Genomic DNA, 27,691 nt, shown 5'->3' on the forward strand with positions numbered 1-27,691 from the left:
AAAAGAAATGTAAGAGACTAACGTGACTAACAAACAGAGAACTTGTTATTTTAGTGCCAGGAATGTCTTTCTTGTTTATTCCAGACCCTATTTGGAAATTGGCATCTTTTGAAATTTGTGTGAAATTGGCAAAATTGCCAATTTCTAGCCACTTTATTGGATAGTTGAAATTGGTAAATGGGTGGTTTCTTGTACTCATTCGATAGAAAAAATGGAGTTCTAGTGAAATAAATATGATTTTTGTCGACTAGTACACAGGAATTGGCCGAAAATAGGGCTCAAAGTGAGCGGAATCGCCGATGCGTGAACATCAGTGAGACCGCTAACTTCACGAAAGCATAATTCTGTAAGTTTTCCATCAAATTTCATACTTTTGGTGTCATTATGATCAGGAAAAGATTCTCTATTATTTCATAAGAAAAAATATTTTGTTTTTTTCCAAAAAATTTTCGACCCTGAGAACAAGTTTAGGAGAGGGGCCTCTCGACCCTGAAAGGGTTGAAACCTTAGGTTAGGTTATATCTCTTCTTTTTCTTCCTCTCGGTTAAAGGCGGCATATCCAGTATTTTTAATCTTAAATAGTAACTCGAAGATTTTTTTAGCTTGGAAGCCAAGTTAATTACTATTATTATTATATTCATAGGAAAGTGGTATATGGGAAGTACATGGAGTTTCGAGGATACAAAAGGGTTAGGTAGCAGAAGAGATATTCCCCCACCTAACAACAGGAGACTAGAGCATAAGTACAAATAGTTCAAAGAAAACCCACAGGGCTAAAGCAAAATTAATGATCTTCAAAAACTAGCCACAGGTATATAGTATGGGAAAAACAGAGAACCCATGAAGGTCATAACTTGTAAAGTAACAAACTGATTAAGATGGTGCTGGAGAATTACATGCCTAGAGAGAGAAGAGACATTGAGTTAGAAAGGCCAAAGGTGCATTTAGGTCTGTTACCAATCTTAATATTATGTTTGTTGTAAGATTCTCATTTAGTCATAAGCTTTATAGAAACAAAAAAGGATAAAAAATGTAGTCATATCTTTCTGGTTAATTGTTTGTCAGTTGGCAATATTGGCAAGTTGAACTCCTGAGAATAATAGAAAGTGTCACATATAACTAAAAATGTAGGGAGGTCCACATATGGGTGGAAGAGAGGTCAGTCTGAGAATTTGTTATTCTTATGTGGTTCGTTTATTCAACTTGAACACAGAAATACAATCACATTTATTCAGCAGTTTGTTTAAAAGCACAAGTTATTTCATCAATTCTTGACTAATAAGTGATGTATCAACATATATATAGTACTTTAGTATACTGTTAATCAAGTAAGTTTAATCCTCAGTGGGACTATATGGGTATGAACATTTATTTGCTAACTCTGGAACCATTCATTGTCAGAAGATTGTTTTCCATGTTAGTTCATGATGTTGAGTGTTTCTGACTAGAACTGAGTGACTGACAGACTGAGGCTTTGAAATAAGGTGAAATATATTGGAAAACTCCTCATTATTACAGTGTTTATTATAGGATTTGCAAAAATTCACATGCATTTAATTTTATACTTTTTATATGTAAATATATATAAATAACACACAATAAAAAATGAAAGGTTTTAGAGAATTTATTTAAATTAAAGCCTAGAAAATGCTCAGTTAGGATTCTATATTTTTCAAGGTATGTTAAATAGTAATGGACTGCATAAACTTCATGATTATAGATGCTAAATACTTTGTGATAGCCATTTTAAATTACTTAATATGCTTTGAAAATAACACTGGGAAGAGTTTGCTGATAGTTCTAAGGTAAGGGGCTGCTAAAATACTGATAACTTGTAATATAATTATAGCATTAGATTTTAAGATAAAGTTAATAATGCAACATTATTATTTGTATTATCAGTAAACATATGCAGTTCCTCTTACATTGAAGGTTAGAGTGAATATTTTCATTGTTGTAGTTGTATTTTGAGATAACCAGGTATTATAGATCACAGAAGGAAACAGCACATGTCATCGAATATACAGGTTACCTCCTGCTACAGGTGAGCATTAATACCACTGTTTAAAACTGTATGAAAAAATGGAAATTGCATTCTGAAATTAGAATAAATGTGGTACTGTATTACCATACATTGCTTTGAGTGGAATATATATACATACATATATGCATACAGACATGTGTATATATATGTATGCATGTATGTACATACATATATGTACACAGTATGATATTAAAGTCAACCTGTTAATATCACATTCTACTGATTATTCTGAATTGTTACCATTTTTCCAAACCATCTTAAACAGTAAAACACTAATCATCATGTGGGCACTACAAAAATACCTCTGCATGATACATATTTGGCCTATGAGCCATTACTGTACATTTTAATAATAAATTTAGTAGCACCTGCATTGTCTGTGTTTATCTGCAAGTGTTATGGCTTGAGTTTGCATGTTTGCTTTGTTGCCGTTGCTTCATTTTGTATATTATTTCCTTTGTTGATGTTGCTTTATTTTGTATACTATGTTTGCTATGATGATGATGCTTTTTGTATATTATGTTTGCTCTGTTGATGTTGATTTTTTTTTTTACATTATTATGTTTGCTGTGCCTTGTCTTGAATGATCAGTAATAAGAGGTAATACTTAGAATATTGTCTAGCTAACACTATTAATACTGATGCTTGTAAATGGGAGACCTCCACAAAATATTCTAATATTTCTACCTTGAATTTCTTAAAATTTCTTAATATTAAGTTGTCATTTCATTAATATTTACTTAATATCATAACATATCAATACTTATGGTTTTGTAATGTGAAATATTACAATAAATAAGAACACTAATTTTATTGAACCACTCGGAGGCCAATACCAAATTTGCATTACATTAAACATTTTTATGTAAAAAATAACTAAAGAAACCTTCCTTGATGTAAGTGTGACTCTTGCTGTCATGATGATAATGAGGACCATTGAAACAACTACCATGATGAACATGATAATGTTGGAACAACTACCATGATGAACATGATAATGTTGGAACAACTACCATGATGAACATGATAATGTTGGAACAACTACCATGATGAACATGATAATGTTGGAACAACTACCATGATGAACATGATAATGTTGGAACAACTACCATGATGAACATGATAATGTTGGAACAACTACCATGATGAACATGATAATGTTGGAACAACTACCATGATGAACATGATAATGTTGGAACAACTACCATGATGAACATGATAATGTTGGAACAACTACCATGATGAACATGATAATGTTGGAACAACTACCATGATGAACATGATAATGTTGGAACAACTACCATGATGAACATGATAATGTTGGAACAACTACCATGTTGAACATGATAAAGTTGGAACAACCACCATGGTGAACATGATAATGTTGGAACAACTACCATGATGAACATGATAATGTTGAAACAACTACCATGTTGAACATGAGAATGTTGTAACAACCACCATGTTGAACATGATAATGTTGGAACAACCACCATGTTTAACATAATAATGTTGGAACAACCACCATGTTGAACATGATAATGTTGGAATAACCACCATGTTGAACATGAGACTGTTGGAACAACCACCATGTTGAACATGAGAATGTTGGAACAACTACCATGATGAACATGAGAATGTTGGAACAACCACAATGTTGAACATGAGAATGTTGGAACAACCACCATGTTGAACATCAGAATGTTGGAACAACTACTATGATGAACATGAGACTGTTGAAACAACCACCATGTTGAACACAAGAATGTTGAAACAACCACCATGATGAACATGATAATGTTGAAACAACCACCATGATGAACATGATAATGTTGGAACAATTACCATGATGAACATGATAATGTTGGAACAACCACCATGTTGAACATGATAATGTTGGAACAACCACCATGATGAACATGATAATGTTGGAACAACCACCATGTTGAACATGAGAATGTTGAAACAACCACCATGATGAACATGATAATGTTGGAACAACCACCATGTTGAACATGAGAATGTTGGAACAACCACCATGTTGAACATGAGAATGTTGGAACATCTACCAATATGATCAAAGAAACAGTGGCATAGCTCTTGCTTTTTCTTTCAGACTGCCCTCATTTTCCTACATTTTCTATGTATGGCTGGTAAAATTTGCACAATTATAATTGTTTTTCCATGGATTATTTGCTTTATAATCTCTAAGGCAAACAGACAATATTATGATGTGTACATTTTACATAACTCATGTGTTACTTAGCAGCTGTATAACATGATATTCAGTTATTTTAAAAATTTTTGTATATAAATTAAATCACTTCATTTTTCTTCCAATTGGTGAGTTTATAAATCTTTATTTCTTTATTTTTAATTTTCAGTTAACTCCATATTAATTTATAATTTTTATGTCTTACTAAATTACATAAAAGATATGCATCCCATAACTGATGATGTACATCTTAAAAATGCCTGTCTACCAATCGTATATAACCTGCACCATCGCTTTCCATTGTTAATTCATGATTAAACTTGAAAATATACTCACAAGAAATATACATGGATATTTTTAAGCAGTTTGCTTAGTATTTAAAAGAGACTGATTGCTGGTGTCTCCCACAGCACCAAGAAACGTGGCACCAAAAAGGATGCTCTTAATGAAGAGGAGAAGAAGAGGCTGAGCATGATGGCAGAAGAGGATGAAGAGGACGAAGGGATAACAATTAAGGTGATGAAGCCATAAATTGTGACAGAATCAGCTAACTTTCAGTCTTAGTAGGTGTAATCAGCCATATAGAGGCTGCTGGTGCCTATGTGTAAGGCTGGTGGAGTGGTGTTCAATACAGAACTTACATTTCTGATACTGGAATAAAGACTAAGCCTTTGAAAGCATTTTGAAGGCTCTTGTTGGCTGATCTAGTCACACAACTGAGAAATGGCATGGCTCTTGCAAGAATGAAATAAGATAACCAGAACATTATACACCTTGGTATTATATTATTTTACTACTAATAACATTCTTTTTAATTCTTCGTAAAACAAAATGTGCATTTTCATATTGATATTAATAGCATTTTGAAAATTACAAATTATGCAATGTACAGTATGCAGTGTTTTATTACTTTGTTTCTGGTATGTGTGTGTCTGTGTATGTATAAAAATAAGAGTGCCGGGGGAATATGTTACTGATGTTCAAAGCTGAATGACCCCATATGGGTCATTCAGAGTATTGGAAATAATAATTAAAGATGGGTGTTGTGAGGGTGGACAGACTCTGACATGGGAAGGCTTAGAACAAATGGACATAGATAAAAACTAAATACTCAAATGAACTTCAGTACAGGGATATTAAAAAGTGCTTTTCCAGCATGTGTAGTTGAAAACCTGGAATAAAGATGACGAAGAAATAGTAGAGGAATTTGTTGATATAAATATGCTAGTGTAATAAGAGTTAAGACAGGGCCATGAGTTGAAGCTGAACCTTGCAAGATTAATTTGGTGAGTACACACATACATAACATAACATTTGACAGTATGTGCAGATGAAACAGGAAAGGTTCAAAAACATGCCACACAATAGCTCACAGAGTTGTATAATATGATTATTAAGAAAGATTGAAATCACTGCCAATACCCAAGTTGGTTGAAATTTAAGAAACTATATGGAAAAATTATTTATACCTGCAAATATATAACTACAGAAATAAATACAGATATGTATACACACACACACATACAAAAGTAATTTAGTGGAAAATTTAAGTTATATCTTGTATATCCATGCCTTTCTCAGTTTGATACTGTATATGTTTAATACTGCACAGATAAATTATTTATGTTCTTTCAAACCAGGAGCATTAATTATTACTTCTGAGTTATGCCTTTATTATCAAGTCTTAGTTTTGTATTGCATCTGACAATACATATTTTATTTAACATTTATTTATGATCTAATAATATTTATTTATATTTTATTAATGTTTAGACATTTTAATTTTGTTGCTCCTGGTTTTGAATGTAGACAGAGGTGCAATACTGAGACAGTTCTTAATATACTGTTGTAAACTCTTCTTTCATAACAATAGTTATAATTATGACCATAATTTTTAAAGGGGTGGACCGGTAAGCCAGCTGAAGGCCTTGGTCAGATGACCAAAAGCTCTAGCTATGGGTCATCATGTGACTAAGACCTGTGTCAGGAAACACTTGTCCTGTTTCCTGACAAACCTTACCTAAGCTAACCTCTTCTCTCCTTATTTATATATTTTCAACAGTGTACTGTGCATTGTTCATTGGGCAAATGAGAAACACCAGCCATCTCTGAAACAGCAATTCGTAACCTTGCACATCATTGAGAATTAATAGATGAACACTTGTAATATAGACCTAACCCACTGCTAACTGTTGTATTAAGGTTATGAAGAAGGTAGTCCAAAGTTTTCCCTGTGTCCAGTGTGACTTTGACTCTGACTAAGGTATATGGAGCTTCCTTGCATGTTTTCCACAATCAGCTGATGTAGTACTTGGTATATTTGCTTGCTATTTATTGTAATATAATTTTGACATCTTATGGTAGAACGTAAGTTTAACAAAAGACAAAATACTGACTATGACCTGTTAAAGAGACAATGTGTACATGTTAATTCTAAACATCATGTGCTTAGTCTTATAAATTATTTTTTGCAGTACAAGTCCAGGTATAATTTTTTCAGTCATACAACATAAATACGAAAGAAAATAACATATACAGTACGAGTTGGAATTAATGATACTATAAGACATAATATATATATATATATATATATATATATATATATACATATATATATATATATATATATATATATATATATATATATATATATATATATATATATATATATATATATATATATATATATAGTATATATACTGTATATATATATATATATATATATATATATATATATATATATATATATATATATATATATATATATATATATATATATATATATATATATATATTCTGTGTGTGTATATATATGAACACACACAGAAAAAAAAAGGTTACAAGGTAGTTGGAAACACAGTTCTAGGCCTTTTGCACTGTTGCCATCTCTTGATTAAAAGGAAATGATTAAGGATGTAAGATCTCTGGAATAAGCTAGTGCCACGTGGCTACCGTGGCCACATATGCTAGGCACCCCCTACCCCTGGCATAACTCATCAAGACAGTGTAAGAAATGTAGAAAAATAAAAGTTGTTCCTGATAAAGCACTGGCAACAATGTGAAAGGCCTTAGAGCTGTGTACATGCACGTATATATACATACATATATATAATAGCAAACTCCTATTAAGAAAGACATGGACCAGTATAGTAGTCCCATAACCCATGAATCATCTGCTGGAATGACCATAGATGGAAGGTGTCGCTAAAGTCTAGCATGACCTAAAATCAATTGTGACTTGACCCCCAGTTGACCTGATTAACAGGTACTCTGCTTTCCAAGTGTGGTTCAAAACATACACCTAGCAAAATAATGCATTTTATTATGATATTTTACCTACACAAGGGTTTATCAAGATAACAAAATATCAAAACAATAACAAATATATTGTGCTGAACAGAAGTAATATCAGGTGCTGGGTGAAACTGAGGTCAGAGGAAGTTAGTATGTTCCACTGCTATAGGTGAGGGAACCTTACAGGTGTAAGGATGGGAGGTAAAGTTGGGTGCAGGTAAGGTCCTTGGCAACCAGTCAGATAATAGTGGGCATGGTCTAGCTTGAGAGGTTAGATCCTGGCCATTTGTGCTTCTGTTTTCAAGAATGGTTTTAGTGATAGGTTTATCTAAAATGTTTAGCTATTTGATTTGAGCAGCTCACCCCCACCCTGTCTGTTCTACAGGTCTCTGACTAGTAGGTCCTTAATAGATTTATTTCCCTTAGGAATGGCTAGATCTGACCAAGACCTGACCTCTTGATCTAGATCATGCCCGACTTTATCTGACCTTGGTTGCTGTGGGCCTTACCTACACCTGACTTGATCTCTCACCTATAACAGATGGAACATCTCAACACTATATATGTGTCATTGTTTTGATATTTTATGTATGTACTTGATAAATTTTGATGTAGGTGAAACATCTTGATAAAGTGGCCCTTAGCTATGTGTGTCTTATTACCCACTTGCTGACTATGATACACTCCAGCTTCTAAGTGTGAATTCATAAAAATTATTACTGGTCTGGGCATGAATTGATATACTGAGATTAAATTTATCTTTGGGTAAAATGAAGTTTAAACTGAAGCAATAAAATCTGATTCAGTAATTTGCCTTTATTAACAGAATTCAACACTAGTTTTTGATTATCAAAATCTCTATTATGGTGGCAGTCTTGCATGTTACAGTAAGAACACACCACTCTTCTTATTCTCTTTTCTAACATAAATCTTGTGTTCATACACTTGCTTATTTAAATTTTTGCCACTTTCACTTGTATATGTATTTTATGGACACTACTCTCAAAGGAGAAAATTCAACTTTATCGACATTGTCCTTTGAGTTTGTTTTGACTGTGAATCAGTTGATAGCATTATTGTATATGTATATCATATTTTTTTAGAAATAATAGCATAAAATATAAAGAGTAGGCAATAATGGGGCATGCATGTGCACAACACTTACACATTAGTAATAAAACTAAATCCAAGGAAAATGTTTTTAAAAGTAAATATTTTCTCTCACAAGCAGTGTGTAGAAAAAGGGTATACATGTGAAACAGGCACAAATTTAATAAGAATGTTTGAAAAAAAAGTAACTTTCCAATAGGCAATGAGAACATTGCTGTATTCTTTCATGCACAAGGCTACAATTGAACATCAGGCCACACTATGCATTAGGGACATCATGAATCTGGCCATTCTAACTTGAGAGACTTTGTGAAATGCTACAGTGATATTGAGTGGAGATGATGAAAAGATGAAGTAGTATTAATAAATGTCGATGATGAAAACAAGGTGGGGAGTTTCTTGCGTGGAGCAAGGAGGAGCAAGCTCTGCTGTGAAGAGGAAAATGTTGAGGAAGTGGATCAGGTAGTTGACAGCTTGAAAGGAAATGAAATGAAGAGGATGGATAAAATGAAGATTGAGATATTAAAAGTAAATTGTGATATAGTTTTGGAATAGTTGATGATTGATTATTTAATATATATATATATGAATGAAAGGAATATACCTAAGGCTTAGCAGAGAGTTATGGAAAAAAGGTGACAAGTGTGTGACAATTATAGAGCAGTAGTAGCTGCTTTATTGACCCACCATAGGGCAATTAGTTTCTCCACCATCAGGCATCATTAGACATATGTATATATATATATATATATATATATATATATATATATATATATATATATATATATATATATATATATATATATATATATATATATATATATATATATATAAAAGAGTTTGCACATAAGATCCTCTTACAGGTTATGCATATTTATTTTTATGTCACTGGAATTGATTAGCATTCCAGATTGCACTAGTATTAGATTACAATGGCAGCTTAATTTTTATAAATCCTGATTTGAAATTTGAATTTTTTTTAGTAATGTTGGAAAATATTTTAGATAAAGTATCAGTCATCTTGAGGTGCTGAGTTGTACTAAAACAGATAGGTCAAAATGGAATTCCTGTATTAGTAAAGTGTGTGTGTTTTGTGTCCTTTATTAACAAATACACAACACATTCATGTTGGGAAAAATTTGCAGATGTACAGCATTTAGATTTTATACAGAAATTTTTATTCAGTAGGTACACTACACATTAAAAGTTTATTACTATTGATGGCCATGAATTCAGCATTTCAAGTTATTAAAAATATTTAATGTTATATCCCCTAAAGCTTGTATATCCTATTTGTGTGGCATTAATTTCACCCAGGAATAGGAATCTCTTGTCTACATGCAGTTACTCTAGTTGCTTCACTGTTTATACAGTATTTATGTAGCAATACTATCATATCGAATTAACTTCCCAAGAGGTGGTGCATTGGCATTGTGAATGTATTTTGTGAAATGTATTATTTCTACCTATCACAGCTACTACAATGCAGCATTACCATGTAGGCAGGGACAAAACATACCAACCTGGGGCTTGGACATAGCCAAGAGTACTGAGGGTCCCTCTGTCTAAACTAATCACTGGTCTTCACTAATTATTAACATAATTTTAGATATCATATCTACTTACCTGCCCACTAGTTAATGGTTTTTGATACATATTTAGATATCATATCTACTTATCTACCTACTAGTTAATGGTTTTTGGGTATCATCCCCACACCAGGTCCCAGACTAGGCTTCCTGGTTGATGGCTTCAACAGTCAGGTATGAGTGACAGCAAAATTCAGAGGATTAACAGTCTTGTTTTGGATACTAAACATTGATAGATGTGTATTATGACTATTATGGCATAATTATTGCATTCATGGTGGGGAAGGGGTGTCATAAACCTGTTGGGGTCATACAGTGAATGGGAGAAAGAGAAGCAATCAGGTTTAGTCCAAGGAAAGGGAAGATAAGTTCAGGTCCATGGCATCTTCCTTCAGGGTTATCATACCATAGGGAAGACAGTTGTGCCCTGAATTAAAGCTTCAGTCAGTTTTTTATTTATTTTATAAAAAACAAAATTAACAAATTCTTAAAGGATATATATACTGTATATATTTTGTTTAAGAAACAATGTTAGCTGTTATATTACACTCATTGCTGGAATTCTCGAACTTCTCTTGTTCACTTAAAATGTTGAAGGATTCATGAAGCCTAATTGTGTACACATACACTGAAATGGTAAAAAAATATATTTTTATCTTTTATAGGTCCTCAGCACCTCAAGGTAATAAATAACCATTGCTAAGCAGTGAATTGCCCTGGACTGAATTAAAAGAAATATTAAATACACCATTGGGAGTTTTGTACAGTGTTCAGCTTTGCAAAGTGACATTTATCTGTTGGTGTCTCTCCTTTAAGGATCACAAAACAGAGGAGGTTTTGAGGTTTAAGGACACAGACATAACTTACTGTTGATCTTTCAATTTTTAATGCTTCTAGCTATTATTAATTTCACAATAATTAAGTATTTTAGATAATGTTTACAGTGCCAACAATTGTACTAAGCATAGTATTACAGAGCAAAGGTATTACACGAAATAGAGAAGTCACAGAAATGTTGGCAGAGTTGTCAACTAATTATAGATATTTGTCCTTCCATAATCCAAATATTCTAATGATAAATTTAGAGGCATAATATTTGCCTTGTTTGTGAGTAGCATCCTTGAGTGTAATGAGAAATTGTCATTAGTATTACAATAAAATTTTCTGGTTACTTATTAAAGCTCATAGTTGTTAATCTTGTGATTTATGGTGGGTGTGAAAGTATAAATTAGTCATATTTGAATATCATGAACAAAGTTAGTTTTTGATAGGTGACTGTTCATTTCTTCAGAACATGCTTTTAAGCACAGTATATTATTAAAATCAGCAAAAAAAATTTCTCTTGATTTGATACTGCCAATAATCTAATAATGGTTTCTGAAGTGCACTAGATATTCTTAAACTATGTGAAATCAGGTTAATCAAGTAATTTCTTTTTTGAAACTGGAAGTAAATGCTAATTACATGAAATTAATTTAAATGCCTGGTAGTATAATTATAATTTGGCTACAGGCAGTAATCTTTTTGCCTCAACTAACCTGTGAAAGCACTCATAGGGGAGAAATGAAGGGTTGCCCTCTTTACTTGCATTACTGTATTATTTATATAATTTCTGGGTTACAGTGATATTACTGCACTAGTTGGTGGTACAGCACATAGTTTCAAACTTGATACTAGCCTTCAAACATTGCTATTTTCAGTTGCATACCATTTACTCTATTCTCTCTCATCTTTATCTGTTGGCTTATCTTGTATTTTTTTTCAATGTGCTTATGCTTGTTCAGTAATACCTCGTTTTTCACACATTCTTATGCTATCTTACTGCAAGCAGGAGGCAACTGCTTCCTTTAAGTGGTAGTCAGAAACAATGTGTGAACATTGCTATTGGGTGCGACCTAAATACTTATACTATATGGTCAGAAAACTAGAATGTTTTTGGGTCATTCTGCATATGTTGCTTTGACTATAGCAAGGGTCATTTATATTTATGTAAGTGCTAGGGATTTTGGTTGAGATTGTACACACACACACACACACACACACACACACACATTATATATATATATATATATATATATATATATATATATATATATATATATATATATATATATATATATATATATATATATATATATATATAGTATATATATATATATATATATATATATATATATATATATATATATATATATATATATATATATATATATATATATATATATATATATATATATATAGTGGAACCTTGACTTATGAGTGTCCCAACATATGAATTTTTTGAGATACGAGCCATCCCTGGGTCAATTTTTTGCTCTTGGGTTATGAGCCAGCTTCTCCCCCTCCCCCCTTTCCCCTCAACCCAAAGCCTGGACACTGCTTGTTTATCTATGATTTCATGCTTTAATTCCATGGAAATCATTCTCTTTTTCTTCTCAGCACTGTCCTTTAAACTTACTTTCATAGGACCCATGCTTAGAAAAATGAAATTTGGCCAAATGATTCTCAAAAATGTAAGCATGAAAGAACTGCTCCCACAGCAAGATAAACAGTGAACTGAGTTGGCAGCATTCGTTATTATAATAATAATAATACTAATAATAATAATGATAGAGCTTCAGTTCCCTAAATTAGTAATAATAATTGTAATAATATAATTATTATTATTATTATTATAATGATAGAGCTTCAGTTCCTTAAATTAATAATAATAATAATAATAATATATTATTATTATTACCATCATTATTATAACAATAGAGCTTCAATTCCCTAAATTAATAATAATAATAATATATAATACATGCATAATAATTCAGAATACTGCTGCTAGATGGCACAACTGAAGCCAAAACATCATAAACATATTTACATCGCTGTGGGAGCAGTTCTCTCATGCTTGTTTGCATTTTTTTACAGTTGTTTGGCCAAATTTCTTTTTTTTAACCATGGGTCCTAAGAAAATAAATGCAAAGAACAGCGCTGAGAAGAAAAAGACAATGATTTCCATGGACTTTACCAGGAAATGCATCGTAAGCTGCACCTTCAACATCCCCCACCCTCAGCATCCCCCACCCTTAGCATCCCCCACCTTCAGCATCCCCTACCCTCAGCATCCCCTACCCTTAGCATCCCCCACCCTCAACATCCCCACCCTCAGCATCCCCCACCCTCAACATCCCCCACCCTCAGCATCCCCCACCCACACTTTATATAAACAGTTTTTATATGATATTTCTTTATAAATACATTGTTTCAGCATTTCCTTAGAAAACTAGTGATCTTCTGCAGTTAGCCTCAAAAATACTCCATTTTCTCTTACAGTAAAAACATGGGAAGATATTATAGTCAAATTGGGACAGAAATGGAGGACGCTTCCGCCGCTGCCTCTGCCACCATATTTTTTGTTTTTTATTATCACACTGGCCGATTCCCACCAAGGCAGGGTGGTCCGAAAAAGAAAAACTTTCACCATCATTCACTCCATCACTGTCTTGCCAGAAGGGTGCTTTACACTACAGTTTTTAAACTGCAACATTAACACCCCTCCTTCAGAGTGCAGGCACTGTACTTCCCATCTCCAGGGGTGTTAATGTTGCAGTTTAAAAACTGTAGTGTAAAGCACCCTTCTGGCAAGACAGTGATGGAGTGAATGATGGTGAAAGTTTTTCTTTTTCGGGCCACCCTGCCTTGGTGGGAATCGGCCAGTGGGAATCGGCCTATTTTATTCATTCTAGAGTATATATCATGTTTCTGTGTTAATTATATTGTTTAATATGTCATATTAGATGTATTGTGATAGATAAATGAGCTGTACAGTTGATAATAGTATCAGAGTCAAGTAATTTTTTCTCGTCTCTCCAGAGTCCAGGGATTAATGGCTTTTCAATTAATTTAAATGAGGAAAATTAATTTGATATATGAGTAAGTTGAGTTACGAGCAAGCTCCTGGAACAGATTAAACTCATAAGTCAAGGTTCCACTGTGTGTGTATATATATATATATATATATATTATATATATATATATATATATACGTATATATATATATATATATATATATATATATATATATATATATATTATATATATATATATATATATACGTATATATATATATATATATATTATTTGGCAGTACACATCCATTTGTTTTAACTTTGTGTTTATTGTTTATTATAATTTCCTCTTATGTTTTATCGTTTAATTCATTACAAATATCATTCATTCCATTTTACATTTTGTCTGATATAGACCCCTCAATATTCTTCCTCAATAATGTATACAGAATATGGACAGTGTTACAGAATATGGACAGTGTTAAATAAACCACCAAATTACTTTTTATTTTTCTTAGTTTTACCTATATATGTATAATTTTTTTTTGCCTATGGCAGTTTCAGTCTGTTTTGAAAATAGTTACTTGTTACTATACCATACTTCATTATCATGAGTAATAACTCAAAATAAGACAATCTTTTTACACTGGTGTTATAACTGAGTCAAGTTTAAGGCACCTGGAATTAATTCTGAAGATATTAGGCATTTCACCAAATATGTGGAGTTTTTCCATTACTTTCAACTTTTCATAATAACGTTTCAGTGCTATAATCTTTTTGAACATTTATGCCTAATATTCACAGACTAACTTACTGGATTTACTTTACCAATTTTAATTAATTAAAAGGAACATATTTTTATTACTAAATATGAAAAAATGTACTAAACTGGTATTTACACTTGTAAAAAAATATTATGAGTGACAGTGACACATATATGATATATACATCAAAATGTAATACTGTACTAATACTGTAGTAACATGTATGATGTCTAAAGTTAAATATAACTTTTATCAAGTATTTTTTTTTTTTTTTAATATTTTTGGTTCTTTCATAATTTCTAAGTTAACCCTCATAAGATAGTTTGCAATGTGACACTAAAGTGAGCACCAGGTAGCTGGTAACATGTGTATGAGTAAGAGCCTCGCCATGATGCCTGAGCACACCCGACGATCATCCTATACTGGTGGGTAGTTTTTCATTAGCTTTTACTTTTAATTTGGTGCTGTGTACATTTCTCATGGTAAATTTGAATGATGCTTGTTGTGATGTAGGTTTCCTCAGATATAAAAAAAAGTAATTATTTAATCAAATCAACCATTTCTAACTAAAGCAGGGTGACCCAAAAAATAGGCACACACATTCTCCATCATTCATTCCAGAAGTATATCAACATTACAGCTCCAGTGACCCTGAAGATAGTCAGGAGAGTGGTAGAACACCTTGAGAGAAGTGGTTTCATAAACAATAACCAGCACAGGTTCAGGGATGGCAAATACTGTCTTACCAGCCTGTTGACATAGTAATAGAAGTGAGATAAGAGAGAAAGAGATAGAGAGAGAGAGAGAGAGAGAGAGAGGCAGACAGACAGACAGACAGAGAGGAGAATGGGTGAATAGAAATTTCTCAGACTTCAGGAAAGCATTTGATACTGTATTTCACAAGAGAATAGGGAAGAAACCTGAGGTGTAGGCAGAAATAACAGGGAACGTATTCCAGTGGAATAGGTTCCCTGTTATTTCTGCAAGAGTTGATTGTCCAGGAAGAAATGTCAAAACAGGATTGTGAGGATTGGTATTAGGACCAATACTGTTTCTGGTTTATCTGAATGACATGTGAGAAACTGGAGCTGGGGGACACAGCTGGAGGTTCAGGACACAGATGAGCCATAGCTATGTCGGGAAGTATTTCTTATTTCTAAGTCTCAGTGTTGGTTGGAAAATAATGAAGTGGTGAAGGGAGACTCCATACATAGCTTTAGGGGCAGGTACGATAAGGTTTATTGAAGTTAGGAGGGAGTGAATCTGGCAAGTGGTAAATTGAAAAGCAGGGTCAGAACTGAGATTCAACTGCAGCCACACATAGGTGAGCAAGCATGCATGCATGCACACATGCATGTACACACATGAATACATGTACATATACGTACTTTTTTTTTTTTTTAACAACAGCTGCCTCCCACCAAGGCAGGGTGACCCAAAAAGGAAGAAACAAAGATTTTTTTTTATATTTTGTAATTTATACAAGAAATGGGGTTATTAACCCCTTGCTCCTGGTATTTTAGTCATCTCTTAATACATGCATGGCTTATGGAGGAAGGATTCTTCTCCACTATTTATTTATTTATTTATTCCTGGGATGTCCCAACTCTATCCATCCAGCATAGATTTATGCACCATCCTGGCCAAAGTATCTTGCTCCATCCTTGACAACCCCTCTTTCACACTCTGGATTGTACCCTTTATACTGCCAAATTTTCTTCATTTTTCTAAACTCCTTAGTCTCTTTATAATATTTACACCATACATTAACTTCACACAAGACATCTTTATCTTTGGCCTCCTAGTCACTGCAATATTCAAAGATCATGCCTCACACCCATATCAACATGTTGATATGAGTGTGAGGCATGATCTTTGAATGTATCATAGTGCACAATAATACATTTGCCTTTTAGCTGCCATTGACATAATAACAACAATAATAATAATAATAATAATAATCTTTTATTTCTTCAAGTACATAAAATTTAAAAAGACATAGCTGACATCAGTGATGTACTATATAGAAAGCCCCTGGTTATGGAGAGGATTTTGGGCAAATTAGGTTAATTTTGTCCCCAGGATGCAACCCACACCAGTTGGCTAACACCCAGGTACCTATTTACTGCTAGGTGAACAGAGACAGCAGGTGTCTTTTTTAAGGAAATATGCCCCAATGTTTCCACCTGTACCAGGGACTGAACCACAGACCTCAATGTGTGAACTGAGTGCGCTACCAACCGAGGATTATGGCATTTACCATTTTCTTTCAATTATTCTATGATTCACTACATTATTCATAGACTCAGTTACCAACACATCCACTCACAAATATCTAAATGCATTAATTTTCTCAATTGTCATTTCCCATCAATCTGACATACAATAACTACATTTGTTGGAAAATACTTGCCTCCTTAGCCCCCATAACCTAAGCACTCTAACACTCTTCAAAATTTTTAATAGCCTTCCACCTGTTCCATACATTTTCAATACCTACCATTGTTTTCCTATCTGCCCCTCTTCAAGGGGGGCTCCTTGGCGTGGTGAAGAGGCTCTTGGTCTGAGGAATTAGCCCTGTCGGTCTTCTTCCTCAGACCGAACCTAATTACCCCCCATTCTCCCCTCCCCTATCCCATCCTCCCCATCCTCCCCTTTTTCCATTCCTCCTCCTCCTCCTCACCCCTCCCTTTTGCCCTTCCTCTTCTTGGCCTTCGTGATTTCTCCCACAGGCGCACTAGTTCCTAGGTAGGGGAAAGGACACCGGGGTCCATCCCATTCCGTTGAGGTTTCTTGGCGGTGGCGTAGTTTGCCGTGGAATCTGGATTGCCTGGGGATGTCCCGATCCCTCTCCGGTATCCCGGAGTAGCTTTGGGTGTCTTTTGGGCGACGGGTGTATCTCTGGAAGCCACCTTTCGGATTCCGGGGGTGGTGGCTGAAGGAGGTATGCTTTGTGGCGGATATCCGGCCGCCCTCTCTTTTGTCCACCGAGGTAGCTCGGCAGATGTGAGGTTGCTATCCCAGATTGCTGGTTTACTGGCATGAAGGGTAGGGTATGGCACGGGTTCCATGCTGCATCTGCGCTACTAGCGGTGTCGAGTCCTCTTGGGCGCGGAGGGGGATTTCCGGCCCTTTCATTCCTCCTGGGAACTATTCCTCCCCGCTCCCCCCTTTTTTTATTCTTTTTTTTATTTTTATTTTCTTTTCTTCTTTCTTTTTTTTTCTTAAAAACAAAAAGCAAAGGAGTAACCTAACCATGGCAGCCCTAGTCCATGAAACCACTACCCCCGGGCCCCTTCTTGATACCGCACCCCATTCTGACCCTGCCTTGTGTTTAGACCACTCTTCGGACACTCCTGATGCCCCTGTACCTCTTGCTGGTGCTGTTTCCTCACCCGCTTCAGGTACCGGGGCTTCGACTGACTCCTTCGATTTGTCTGAACTCCGCTCTCCTTTGACTATGCTTCCGGCTTCTCCCTCTACGGTACGGCAATTTTCGAATCGCCCACCCATTTCCTGCCGGACCAACTCCGGTCCTACTCCTAAACGCCAACGTCAATCTCCTGATGATGCTCCGTCGTTACCTTCCCATTCTACTCGGAAACGACCGACACGTCAAGCACTCCCTCTCCACGCTCAGTTTCGGACCACACAATGGACTAAATTCTTTACTTTAAGACCAACTTCTTCTTCTGCCTACCTTTCTGACCATAGTATTGCCAAAGCGCTCCTGCGTCATGTTGGCAGAGATATTTCATTTCACGCTCTCAAGAGCGGTACACGCATCGTCACTGTCCAGAATGCTACCCAAGCTCATGATCTTTCTCTCCTTTCGAATATCGATACTACTCCTATCACTATTGAAAAACATCTTTCTCTCAATTCTTGTAGTGGTACTGTCATTCTGCCCCATACCATAGTCCAACAGAATTTCCAGTCATGTGGCAATGACATTTTTGAACAGCTGGAACTCCAGGATCTCCCAATCCTCAAAGTAGACACTTATGTCCTTCCTGCCCGGGGGCGGAGACGTTACCCTTGCAATGTGGCTCGTTTAACTTTTGACAGCCGAGAACTCCCGTCCTCTGTATATGTCGCGGGACATCGGTTACAAGTTCGAAAGGTGATACCTACACCGCAACAATGTAGAAATTGCTGGCGTTTTGGTCACCCAGCGAAATATTGCAGATCTATGGCCGAATGCCCAGTCTGTGGTGCCGACAACCATTCTAATACATCTTGCAGTCAACCTCCATCTTGCCTTAATTGTAATGAAGCTCACCCTTCGTACTCCCGCCGTTGCCAGGTCTACTTAAATGAACGTGAAATCCGTTGCCTCAAAGAGGCAGAAGGTCTCCCTTATGCTATGGCAGTTACTCATCTCCGCCTCCAAGGGAGACTACCCCGTGTTTCTTATTCTCGTGTTTCCAAACGTCCCCCCACTTCTGGGGTCCCATCTTCTGCAGCCTCCTCTGTTGTTACCCCTCCCATAGCCACTACGGCATCTAATCCTTTTGCTGTCCTTGGCTCTGACGTCCCGACTACAACTCAGTCTGTTCTCACATCTTCGCGTCCTTCCTCACAAGCCCCAGTATCGACAAGACCTCGTACGACACCTAATACCAATCGCCCCTCTACTCAGAAGTCCAAAAAATCCACATTGCTCAAATCTTCTTTGCCCCTTCCTTCCCTTCTTCCACCTCCACACGTTACCTTTCCAGTCTCTGTACCTAGTTCTTCCCCTCTCTCTGGCTCTATTACAAGTGTGGAGATTCACCCTCCTCCTCGTACTATGCCTTCCACCCCCGTCCCCTCCCAAGTTTCTCCCTCTTCTGTCACCTCCCAGGTTTCTACCTCTTCTGTCCCCCCCCACACTTCATCTCCAGTCCCTTACACTTTTCCCTCCCCCTCTACTTTGGTACAGTCCATTACTGTCCCAATCTTTACTCACCCTCCTCCTCCTATCTCCAATATGGTTTCCCATACATCTTTGAATTCAGAAACACTTGAAGCCATTTCAGAATATATTGCAGAGACTAAACCTTCAATGGACACTGATTCACTTCCTGTTCCTTCTCTTCCCTCTCCTCCATCTTCACAACCCCATTCTTCGCAACGCTCCGTTCCTTCGCTACTTGAACATCTTCCAATGCCACCACACGTTGACTTTTCTAACCCCTCTAGTCCGTAGGTGCCTTTACCTACAGATTCCTGATATTTTCTTCATCGCCAATCATGGCCTATTTACAGTGGAATATCCGCGGCCTCAGGGGTAATCGGGGTGAGCTTCAGATGTTGCTTTCCAGGTTTTCCCCTGTTGGTGCTTGCTTACAAGAACCAAAATTACACTCGGCTGTTTTCCAACCTATCTCAGGCTATAATTTATTGTATTCTTCGGATCCTTTCTCAGATGGGACCTTTAATGAAAGTGCCCTTCTTCTACGCAATGATATTCCGTACTGTCAACTATTTGTCCATACCTCGCTGCATTACACTGCAGCCCGTATCCACTTGAATAAGTGGTTTACAATATGTTCTTTATATCTCTCTCCTTCTCGAGCATTTTCTATCCCAGACTTTGCCTTTCTTGTTTCATCCTTACCACCACCACTTCTGTTACTTGGTGATTTTAATGCCCACCATTTCCTCTGGGGGGGGTCTCATTGTGACTCACGTGGCATTCAGTTGGAGGCTTTTCTTGCCTCTCACCCCCTCCATGTTTTAAATACGGGTACTCCCACCCATTTTGATCCTCGTACTCATACTCTCTCTTGCATCGATCTATCAGTCTGCTCTTCCTCCACTGCACTAGACTTCACCTGGTCTGTTCTACCAGACTTACATGACAGCGATCATTTTCCGATCATTCTTACTTCTCCTTCCTATTCACCACCTTCCCGTAACCCTCGCTGGCAATTTGATCGGGCAAATTGGGATCTTTACTCACACCTCACTGCTTTTAGTGAGGTTCCTTCTTCATCCTCCATTGATGAGCTCCTACACATCTTCTCGACATCAGTTTATACCGCAGCTTCTCATTCTATACCCCAAACCTCAGGCAGGCATTCTCAGAAGTGCGTGCCTTGGTGGTCTCCTGCTTGTGCTCGTGCAGTACGTTTGAAACGTGCTGCATGGGGCAGGTACCGGTACAATAGAACCGCTGAGAGACTTGTTGATTTTAAGCAGAAGCGTGCGATCGCTCGCCGTGTCATCCGTGAAGCTAAACGCACTTGTTGGCGAGACTATGTTTCCACCATCACCTCTGCTTCTTCTATGAGTGCAGTCTGGAAAAAAGTGAGGAAATTGAGTGGTAAATACTCTCCTGACCCGGCTCCTGTTCTACGGGTCACTGGTGTTGATATAGCAAACCCTCTCGACGTTGCCATTGAACTTGGCACACATCTGGTCCGTATTTCCCGAGGGCTCCATCTATGCCCCTCGTTTCTTTCCTCAAAGTCTGCCAGAGAGTTAGTACCCTTGGACTTTTCTTCTCTCGGAGAAGAACAGTATAATGTGCCTTTTACACTTCAAGAACTGGAGGCAACGCTCTCAGCCTGCCGATCATCGGCAGCTGGGCCTGATGACATTCATATTCGTATGTTACAACATTTACATCGGTCAGCCCTTGTAGTCCTCTTACACCTCTTCAATCTTATTTGGGCACAAGGAGTTCTTCCCCAGCTGTGGAAATCTGCCATTGTTCTCCCTTTCCGCAAACCGGGTACTACAGGACATGATGCCTCCCACTATCGCCCCATCGCTCTTACAAGTGCAGTTTGCAAAGTGATGGAACGCCTCGTAAATCGACGTTTAATGTGGTATTTAGAGACTCACAACAGTCTCTCCGCTAGTCAATATGGCTTTCGTAAGGGTCGTTCTACCATAGACCCCTTACTACGCTTGGATACGTATGTTCGTAATGCCTTTGCGAATAATCACTCAGTTATTGCCATATTTTTTGACCTTGAGAAGGCATATGACACAACTTGGAGGTATAATATTTTGGCCCAGGCCCATTCCTTAGGCCTCCGAGGCAATCTACCATCCTTCCTTAAGAACTTTTTAACTGACAGACATTTCCATGTTCGAGTCAATAATGTTCTTTCCCCGGACTTCGTCCAAGCTGAAGGTGTCCCTCAGGGATGTGTTCTAAGCACAACACTTTTTCTCCTTGCTATAAATGATTTGGCCTCTGTTCTTCCACCCAATATTTGGTCATCACTCTATGTTGATGACTTCGCTATTGCTTGTGCAGGCGCTGACTGTCACCTTATTGCAGTTTCTCTCCAGCATGCGGTCGACCGTGTTTCCACTTGGGCCACCACACATGGGTTTAAATTTTCAAGTACCAAAACTCACCAAATTACTTTCACTAGACGCTCTGTTATCTCCGATCATCCTTTGTATCTCTATGGCTCCCGTATCCCCGAACGTGATACAGTCAGGTTTCTAGGCCTTCTCTTTGACCGTCGGTTAACCTGGAAACCTCACATTACCTCTCTGAAGGCAACTTGTCACAGCCGGCTAAACCTTCTTAAAACCCTTGCTCATCTTTCCTGGGGAGCTGATCGTCGAACTCTGCTTCACCTACATTCAGCCCTCGTTTTATCGAAACTCGATTATGGTGACCAGATTTATTCCGCGGCCTCTCCTGCTACTCTCTCTAGCCTTAACTCTATCCATCACCAAGGCTTACGTTTGTGCCTTGGTGCTTTTCGCTCTTCCCCTGTTGAGAGCCTCTATACAGAAGCAAATGTTCCATCCTTGTCTGATCGCCGTGATGCCCATTGCCTTCGTTACTATGTACGCTCTCACGATCTACACAATCCTTCCATTTATAGAATGGTCACCGATATTAGTAGACATTCTTTATTCGTTCGCCGCCCCTGTTTGCTCCGTCCCTTTTCTCTTCGCCTACATTCACTCTTGTCTTCCCTTCAGTTACCACCTTTATATGTTCATGTAGCATCTCACTTTTCCCTGCCCCCCTGGGAAGTTCCAGCTGTTCGGGTCTGTTCTTTCTCACTCCCTTGCTCGAAAGCTCAACTGCCTACGGTGGCTTCCCGCTCTCTTTTTCTTGATCACTTCCACTCCCATTCTCATGCCACCGCTGTGTACACAGATGGCTCTAAGTCTTCAGACGGCGTCGGATTCGCAGCAGTGTTTCCGGACAGCGTCGTACGAGGGCATTTACTATCTTCAGCTAGCATTTTTACTGCTGAACTGTATGCCATTCTTGCAGCACTTATTCGTATTGCATCTATGCCTGTGTCATCATTTGTAGTAGTCTCAGACTCCCTTAGTGCTCTACAGGCTATACGAAAATTTGATACATCTCATCCCCTAGTTCTCCGTATCCAACTTTGGCTACGCCGTATCTCTACCAAACATAAAGATATTGTTTTTTGTTGGGTCCCTGGTCATGTCGACGTACAGGGCAATGAACAGGCAGACACTGCTGCGCGGTCAGCAGTATATGACCTACCAATTTCCTATCGAGGTGTTCCATTTCTGGACTATTTTGCTGCAATAGCTACCCACCTTCGCACCCGTTGGCAACAACGTTGGTCAACTCTGCTCGGTAACAAACTTCATTCTATTAAACCGAGCATAGGTTACTGGCCGTCTTCTTGTCATCAGTGCCGAAGTTGGGAGACCACTCTCTCCCGCCTTCGCATTGGCCACACTCGTCTTACTCATGGGTATCTCATGGAGAGGCACCCTGTTCCTCTCTGTGAGCAGTGTCAAGTTCCAGTATCGATTAGCCACATTCTGTTAGACTGCCCTCTCTATCAACGAGCACGCAGAATTTACCTCCAACGTCGTCTTCGTTCTACTACTCTCTCTTTACCTTCCCTTCTTGCTGATGGACCCTCCTTTAATCCTGACTCTCTCATTGACTTCTTGACAACGTCCGATTTACTCCACAAACTCTGATGATACTTTTCGCACTCCCCTCAGCCCTTTCTGGTTCAGTCTCTTGCTGCCCTTTACCCTTTCACCATCCACTGCCCCGCTGTTATCCGTAACCTGTTGCTCATCCATCTCCCTTTTGCCACCTGATGCCCTCACTTCCTTCCTGCCCTGCAGCGCTGTATAGTCCTTGTGGCTTAGCGCTTCTTTTTGATTATAATAATAATAATTTCCTATCTGCCACCATAACTGAAATTAATAGTGCCTTACCTTTATCTAAGTACTGCTCACATCAATGCTTTAAAGAAAATACTTGGTCCAATCATACCCTTTGTTGGTTCATACATACTTTGTCAGTCCAATCATACTTTGTCTTTCACATAATTCTTGATAATAATTCTACTGTATAATAGTCACCTAGTATCCGTGGGTGATACATTCCAAGACATACCGTGTATGCCTGAAACCGGGGATAATAGCGAACCCTATATACAAGTCATCTTTTGTTGACATACATGCCTATGATAAAGTTTAACTGATAAATTATGCACAATAAAACATTACCAATATTAAATAATAATAAAATATATTCCACTTCCTTCAGCCACAACAACCAGCTAATGCTGCTCCTGATGCTGCACTGACTGCTTGACTGACTCACTTACTTATTGACTGACTGACTGACTGCTTGACTAACTGACTACCTGACTGACTTACTGACTGATTGACTGACTAACTAACTGACTAATTTACTGACTAATTACTTGACTTATTGACTGACTTATTGACTGATTGACTTACTGAATTTCTGACTTTTGGCAGTGCCAGTATGTCTCCACTTGCTGCCAAATTCAATTTTCACTATATTTTTTATTCATCTGTTTGCTGACTGATCTTAACCCTTTGAGGGTTTCGGCCGTACTAGTACAGCTTACTACCCAGGGTTTTTGACGTACTAGTACGCCTAAATTCTAGTGCCCTCAAATCTAGTGGGAGAAAGCTGGTAGGCATACATATGAAAGAATGGGTCTATGTGGTCAGTGTGCACAGTATAAAAAAAATCCTGCAGCACACAGTGCATAATGAGAAAAAAAAAACTTTGACCGTGTTTTTGGAATAAAACAGCGACTTTGCACTGTATTTTCGTATGGTATTTGTTATTGTTTTCTAGTTTTCTTGATCTCATTTTATAGAATGGAAGACATATTACAGAAATTGAGATGATTTTGACTGGTTTTACAATGAAAAGTACCTTGAAATTGAGCTCAAAGTAGCAGAAATGTTCGATTTTTACCAAAGTTCAAAAGTAAACAAATCATGCCAAGTGTCCAATACACATCAACTGGTGAGTCTAATATTCTTTCACAAGTGCGCTGATATTATTTATACCATTTCTACACTAATGCAGTAGTCTGCATAACAGTAAATCTTTTATTTTTTGTAAGAATAAAAATTGAAAGTGGAAAGCCAAAGAAATATAAGAGGGGCCTGGGGATGTGACTGACGAACAGAGGAAATGTTATTTTAGTGCCAGGAATGTCTTTCTTGTTTATTCTGGACCCTATTTGGAAATTGGCATCTTTTGAAATTTGTGTGAAATTGGCAAAATTGCTAAATTCTGACCACTGTATTGGATAGTTGAAATCAGTAAATGGGTGGTTTCTTGTACTCATTCAATAGAAAAAATGGAGTTCTAGAGAAATAGTTATGATTTTTGTTGACTAGTACACAGGAATTGGCCAAAAATAGGGCCCAAAGTGGGCAAAATCGACGATGCGTAAACATCGTCAAGACCGCTAACTTTGCGAGAGCATAATTCCATAAGTTTTCCATCAAATTTCATACTTTTGGTGTCATTATGATCGGGAAAAGATTCTCTATCTTTTCATAAGAAAAATTTTTTTTTTTTTTTTTTGAAATTTGGCCAACCCTGAGAACAAGTCTCGGAGAGGGCCTGTCGACCCTGAAAGGGTTAATGAAACTTTGTAAGACCATGTTTTATGCACTCTGTTCAAACAGTTAAAAAATTAATGAAATTGGACAGTAAATAAAGAATGAAACTTCAAATTGCAACCCCCTTAATATTTTTGGACTGAGGTAAACCCTGGATAACTGAAACTATGGAAACCGAATCCGCGGATACTGTTACTAATATACATTACAAACTCATTTCCCTATAATTTTTATTCTGTTCTCTCCTCTTTTTCTTTATATAAAGGAACCATGCATGCATTCTGCCAATCCTTTGGTGCCTTTCCTTCCTTCATGTATATTTTATTTTTATATTAACACATTGGCTGTTTCCCACCAGGGCAGGGTGGCCCAAAAAAGAAAAACTCTCATCATCATCATTCACTCCATCACTGTCTTCCCAGAGGCATGCTTACACTACAGTTATAAAACTGTAACATTAACACCCCTCCTTCATGTATATATTCATCATAAAAAGCGACCATCCTGAAACTATATCTCTTCCACCTGCTCACACCTCAACTAAACTTGCTCTCTCCTTTCTTGGATCAAATTTGATTGCCTCCCATTCCCCAAGTGCTGTATGACTCCTACAGGTTTAGTGCTTTACCTTTAATAATAATGATAATAATTACCCTTTTAACTGATCCTATTCCTCCCTGCCCCATGTATAAAATGGCCCACTTTCATCATAAACAGCAATTCTTTAATATAAATTTTCCAGTACCTTCAGTTCCCCATCTGACACTCTCACTACTTTCATTCTAGTTACCAGTTCTATTTGCTCCTAGGATCTCGCCTATCTCATCAGAACCATTTCTGATTTGATGAAGACTCTCCTACTCACTCTTTGCTTTTCTTTTGCGCTTCCTTAACCCTTTCACTGTCGGTGACATATAGGTATGGCTTACAAGCCAGCGCCGGTGACGTATTAATATGCCAAAATTCTAGCGGCTTCAAATCTAGCAGGAGAAAGTTGATAGCCCTACATGTGAGAGAATGGGTCTGCATGGTCAGTGTGTGCAGTATAAAAAAAATCCTGCAGCACGCAGTGCATAATGAGAAAAAAAACTCTGTGTTTTTGGTTTACAACACCGACTTTGAAGTGTATTTTCGTATGGTATTTATGGTTGTATTCTCATTTTCTTGGTCTCATTTGATAGAATGGATGATATTTTGCAGAAATAGAGATGATTTTGATTGGTTTCACGATGAAAAATGCCTTGAAATTGAGCTCAAACTAGTGGAAATGTTCAATTTTTGCCGATGTTCAAGAGTAAACAAATGACATCACCATCCAATACGTGTCCAACTGGCCAGTCTAATATGCAGTCATGAATGGGTTAATATTATTTATGCAATTATTACAATAATGCAGTAGTCTGCATACCAGTAAATCTTCTATTTTTGTGTGAATAAAAATTCAAATGAAAAGCAAGAGTAATATAAGAGGGGCCTGGAGACATGACTAGTGAACAAAGAAAATGTTATTTTAGTGCCAGGAATGTCTGCATTGTTTATTCTGGACCCTATTTTGAAATTGGCATCTTTTGAAATTTGTGTGAAATTGGCCAAATTGGCAATTTCTGACCACTTTATTGGGTAATTGAAATCGGTAAATGGGTGGTTTCTTATACTCAGCCGATAGAACAAATGGAGTTCTAGCAAAATAGCTAGTGGGTGAAGTCACTGATGTGTATATATTGCTGAGACATCTAACTTTGCGAGAACATAATTCCATGTTTTCCATCAAATTTGTACTTTTGGTGCCATAACCATCAGGAAAAGATTCTCTATCATTTCATAAGAAAAATTTTTTTTTTTTTGAATTCTTTGACACTGAGAGCAAGTTTGTGAGCAGGGGTCTCGACAGTGAAAAAGTTAACATTCTATGCAACTATGCCATTTTCCTTGATCATTCCTCTTCCATCTGGCACCCACCCTCTTATAAC

General features: G+C 37.1%; 1 protein-coding gene across 13 annotated transcripts in view; it reads left to right on the forward strand.

The window, feature by feature from the left end:
- LOC128692052 (Na[+]-driven anion exchanger 1) overlaps positions 1-27,691 on the forward strand; it is a 369,866-nt gene that overhangs the window by 308,449 nt on the left and 33,726 nt on the right. For 11 of the 13 annotated variants that reach the window (XM_070085267.1, XM_070085266.1, XM_070085273.1 and 8 more), the window contains one exon: positions 4,670-4,775. In XM_070085267.1, coding sequence (XP_069941368.1) covers positions 4,670-4,775 — 106 coding nt within the window. Of the gene's footprint in view, positions 1-4,669; positions 4,776-10,917; positions 12,324-27,691 lie in introns of those variants that run through there. The other 2 variants (XM_070085268.1, XM_070085276.1) reach the window with 1 other exon arrangement.

The sequence above is a fragment of the Cherax quadricarinatus genome, chromosome 15, assembly GCF_038502225.1.
Source record: "Cherax quadricarinatus isolate ZL_2023a chromosome 15, ASM3850222v1, whole genome shotgun sequence".
In the NCBI taxonomy this organism is placed as follows: Eukaryota; Metazoa; Arthropoda; class Malacostraca; order Decapoda; family Parastacidae; genus Cherax; species Cherax quadricarinatus.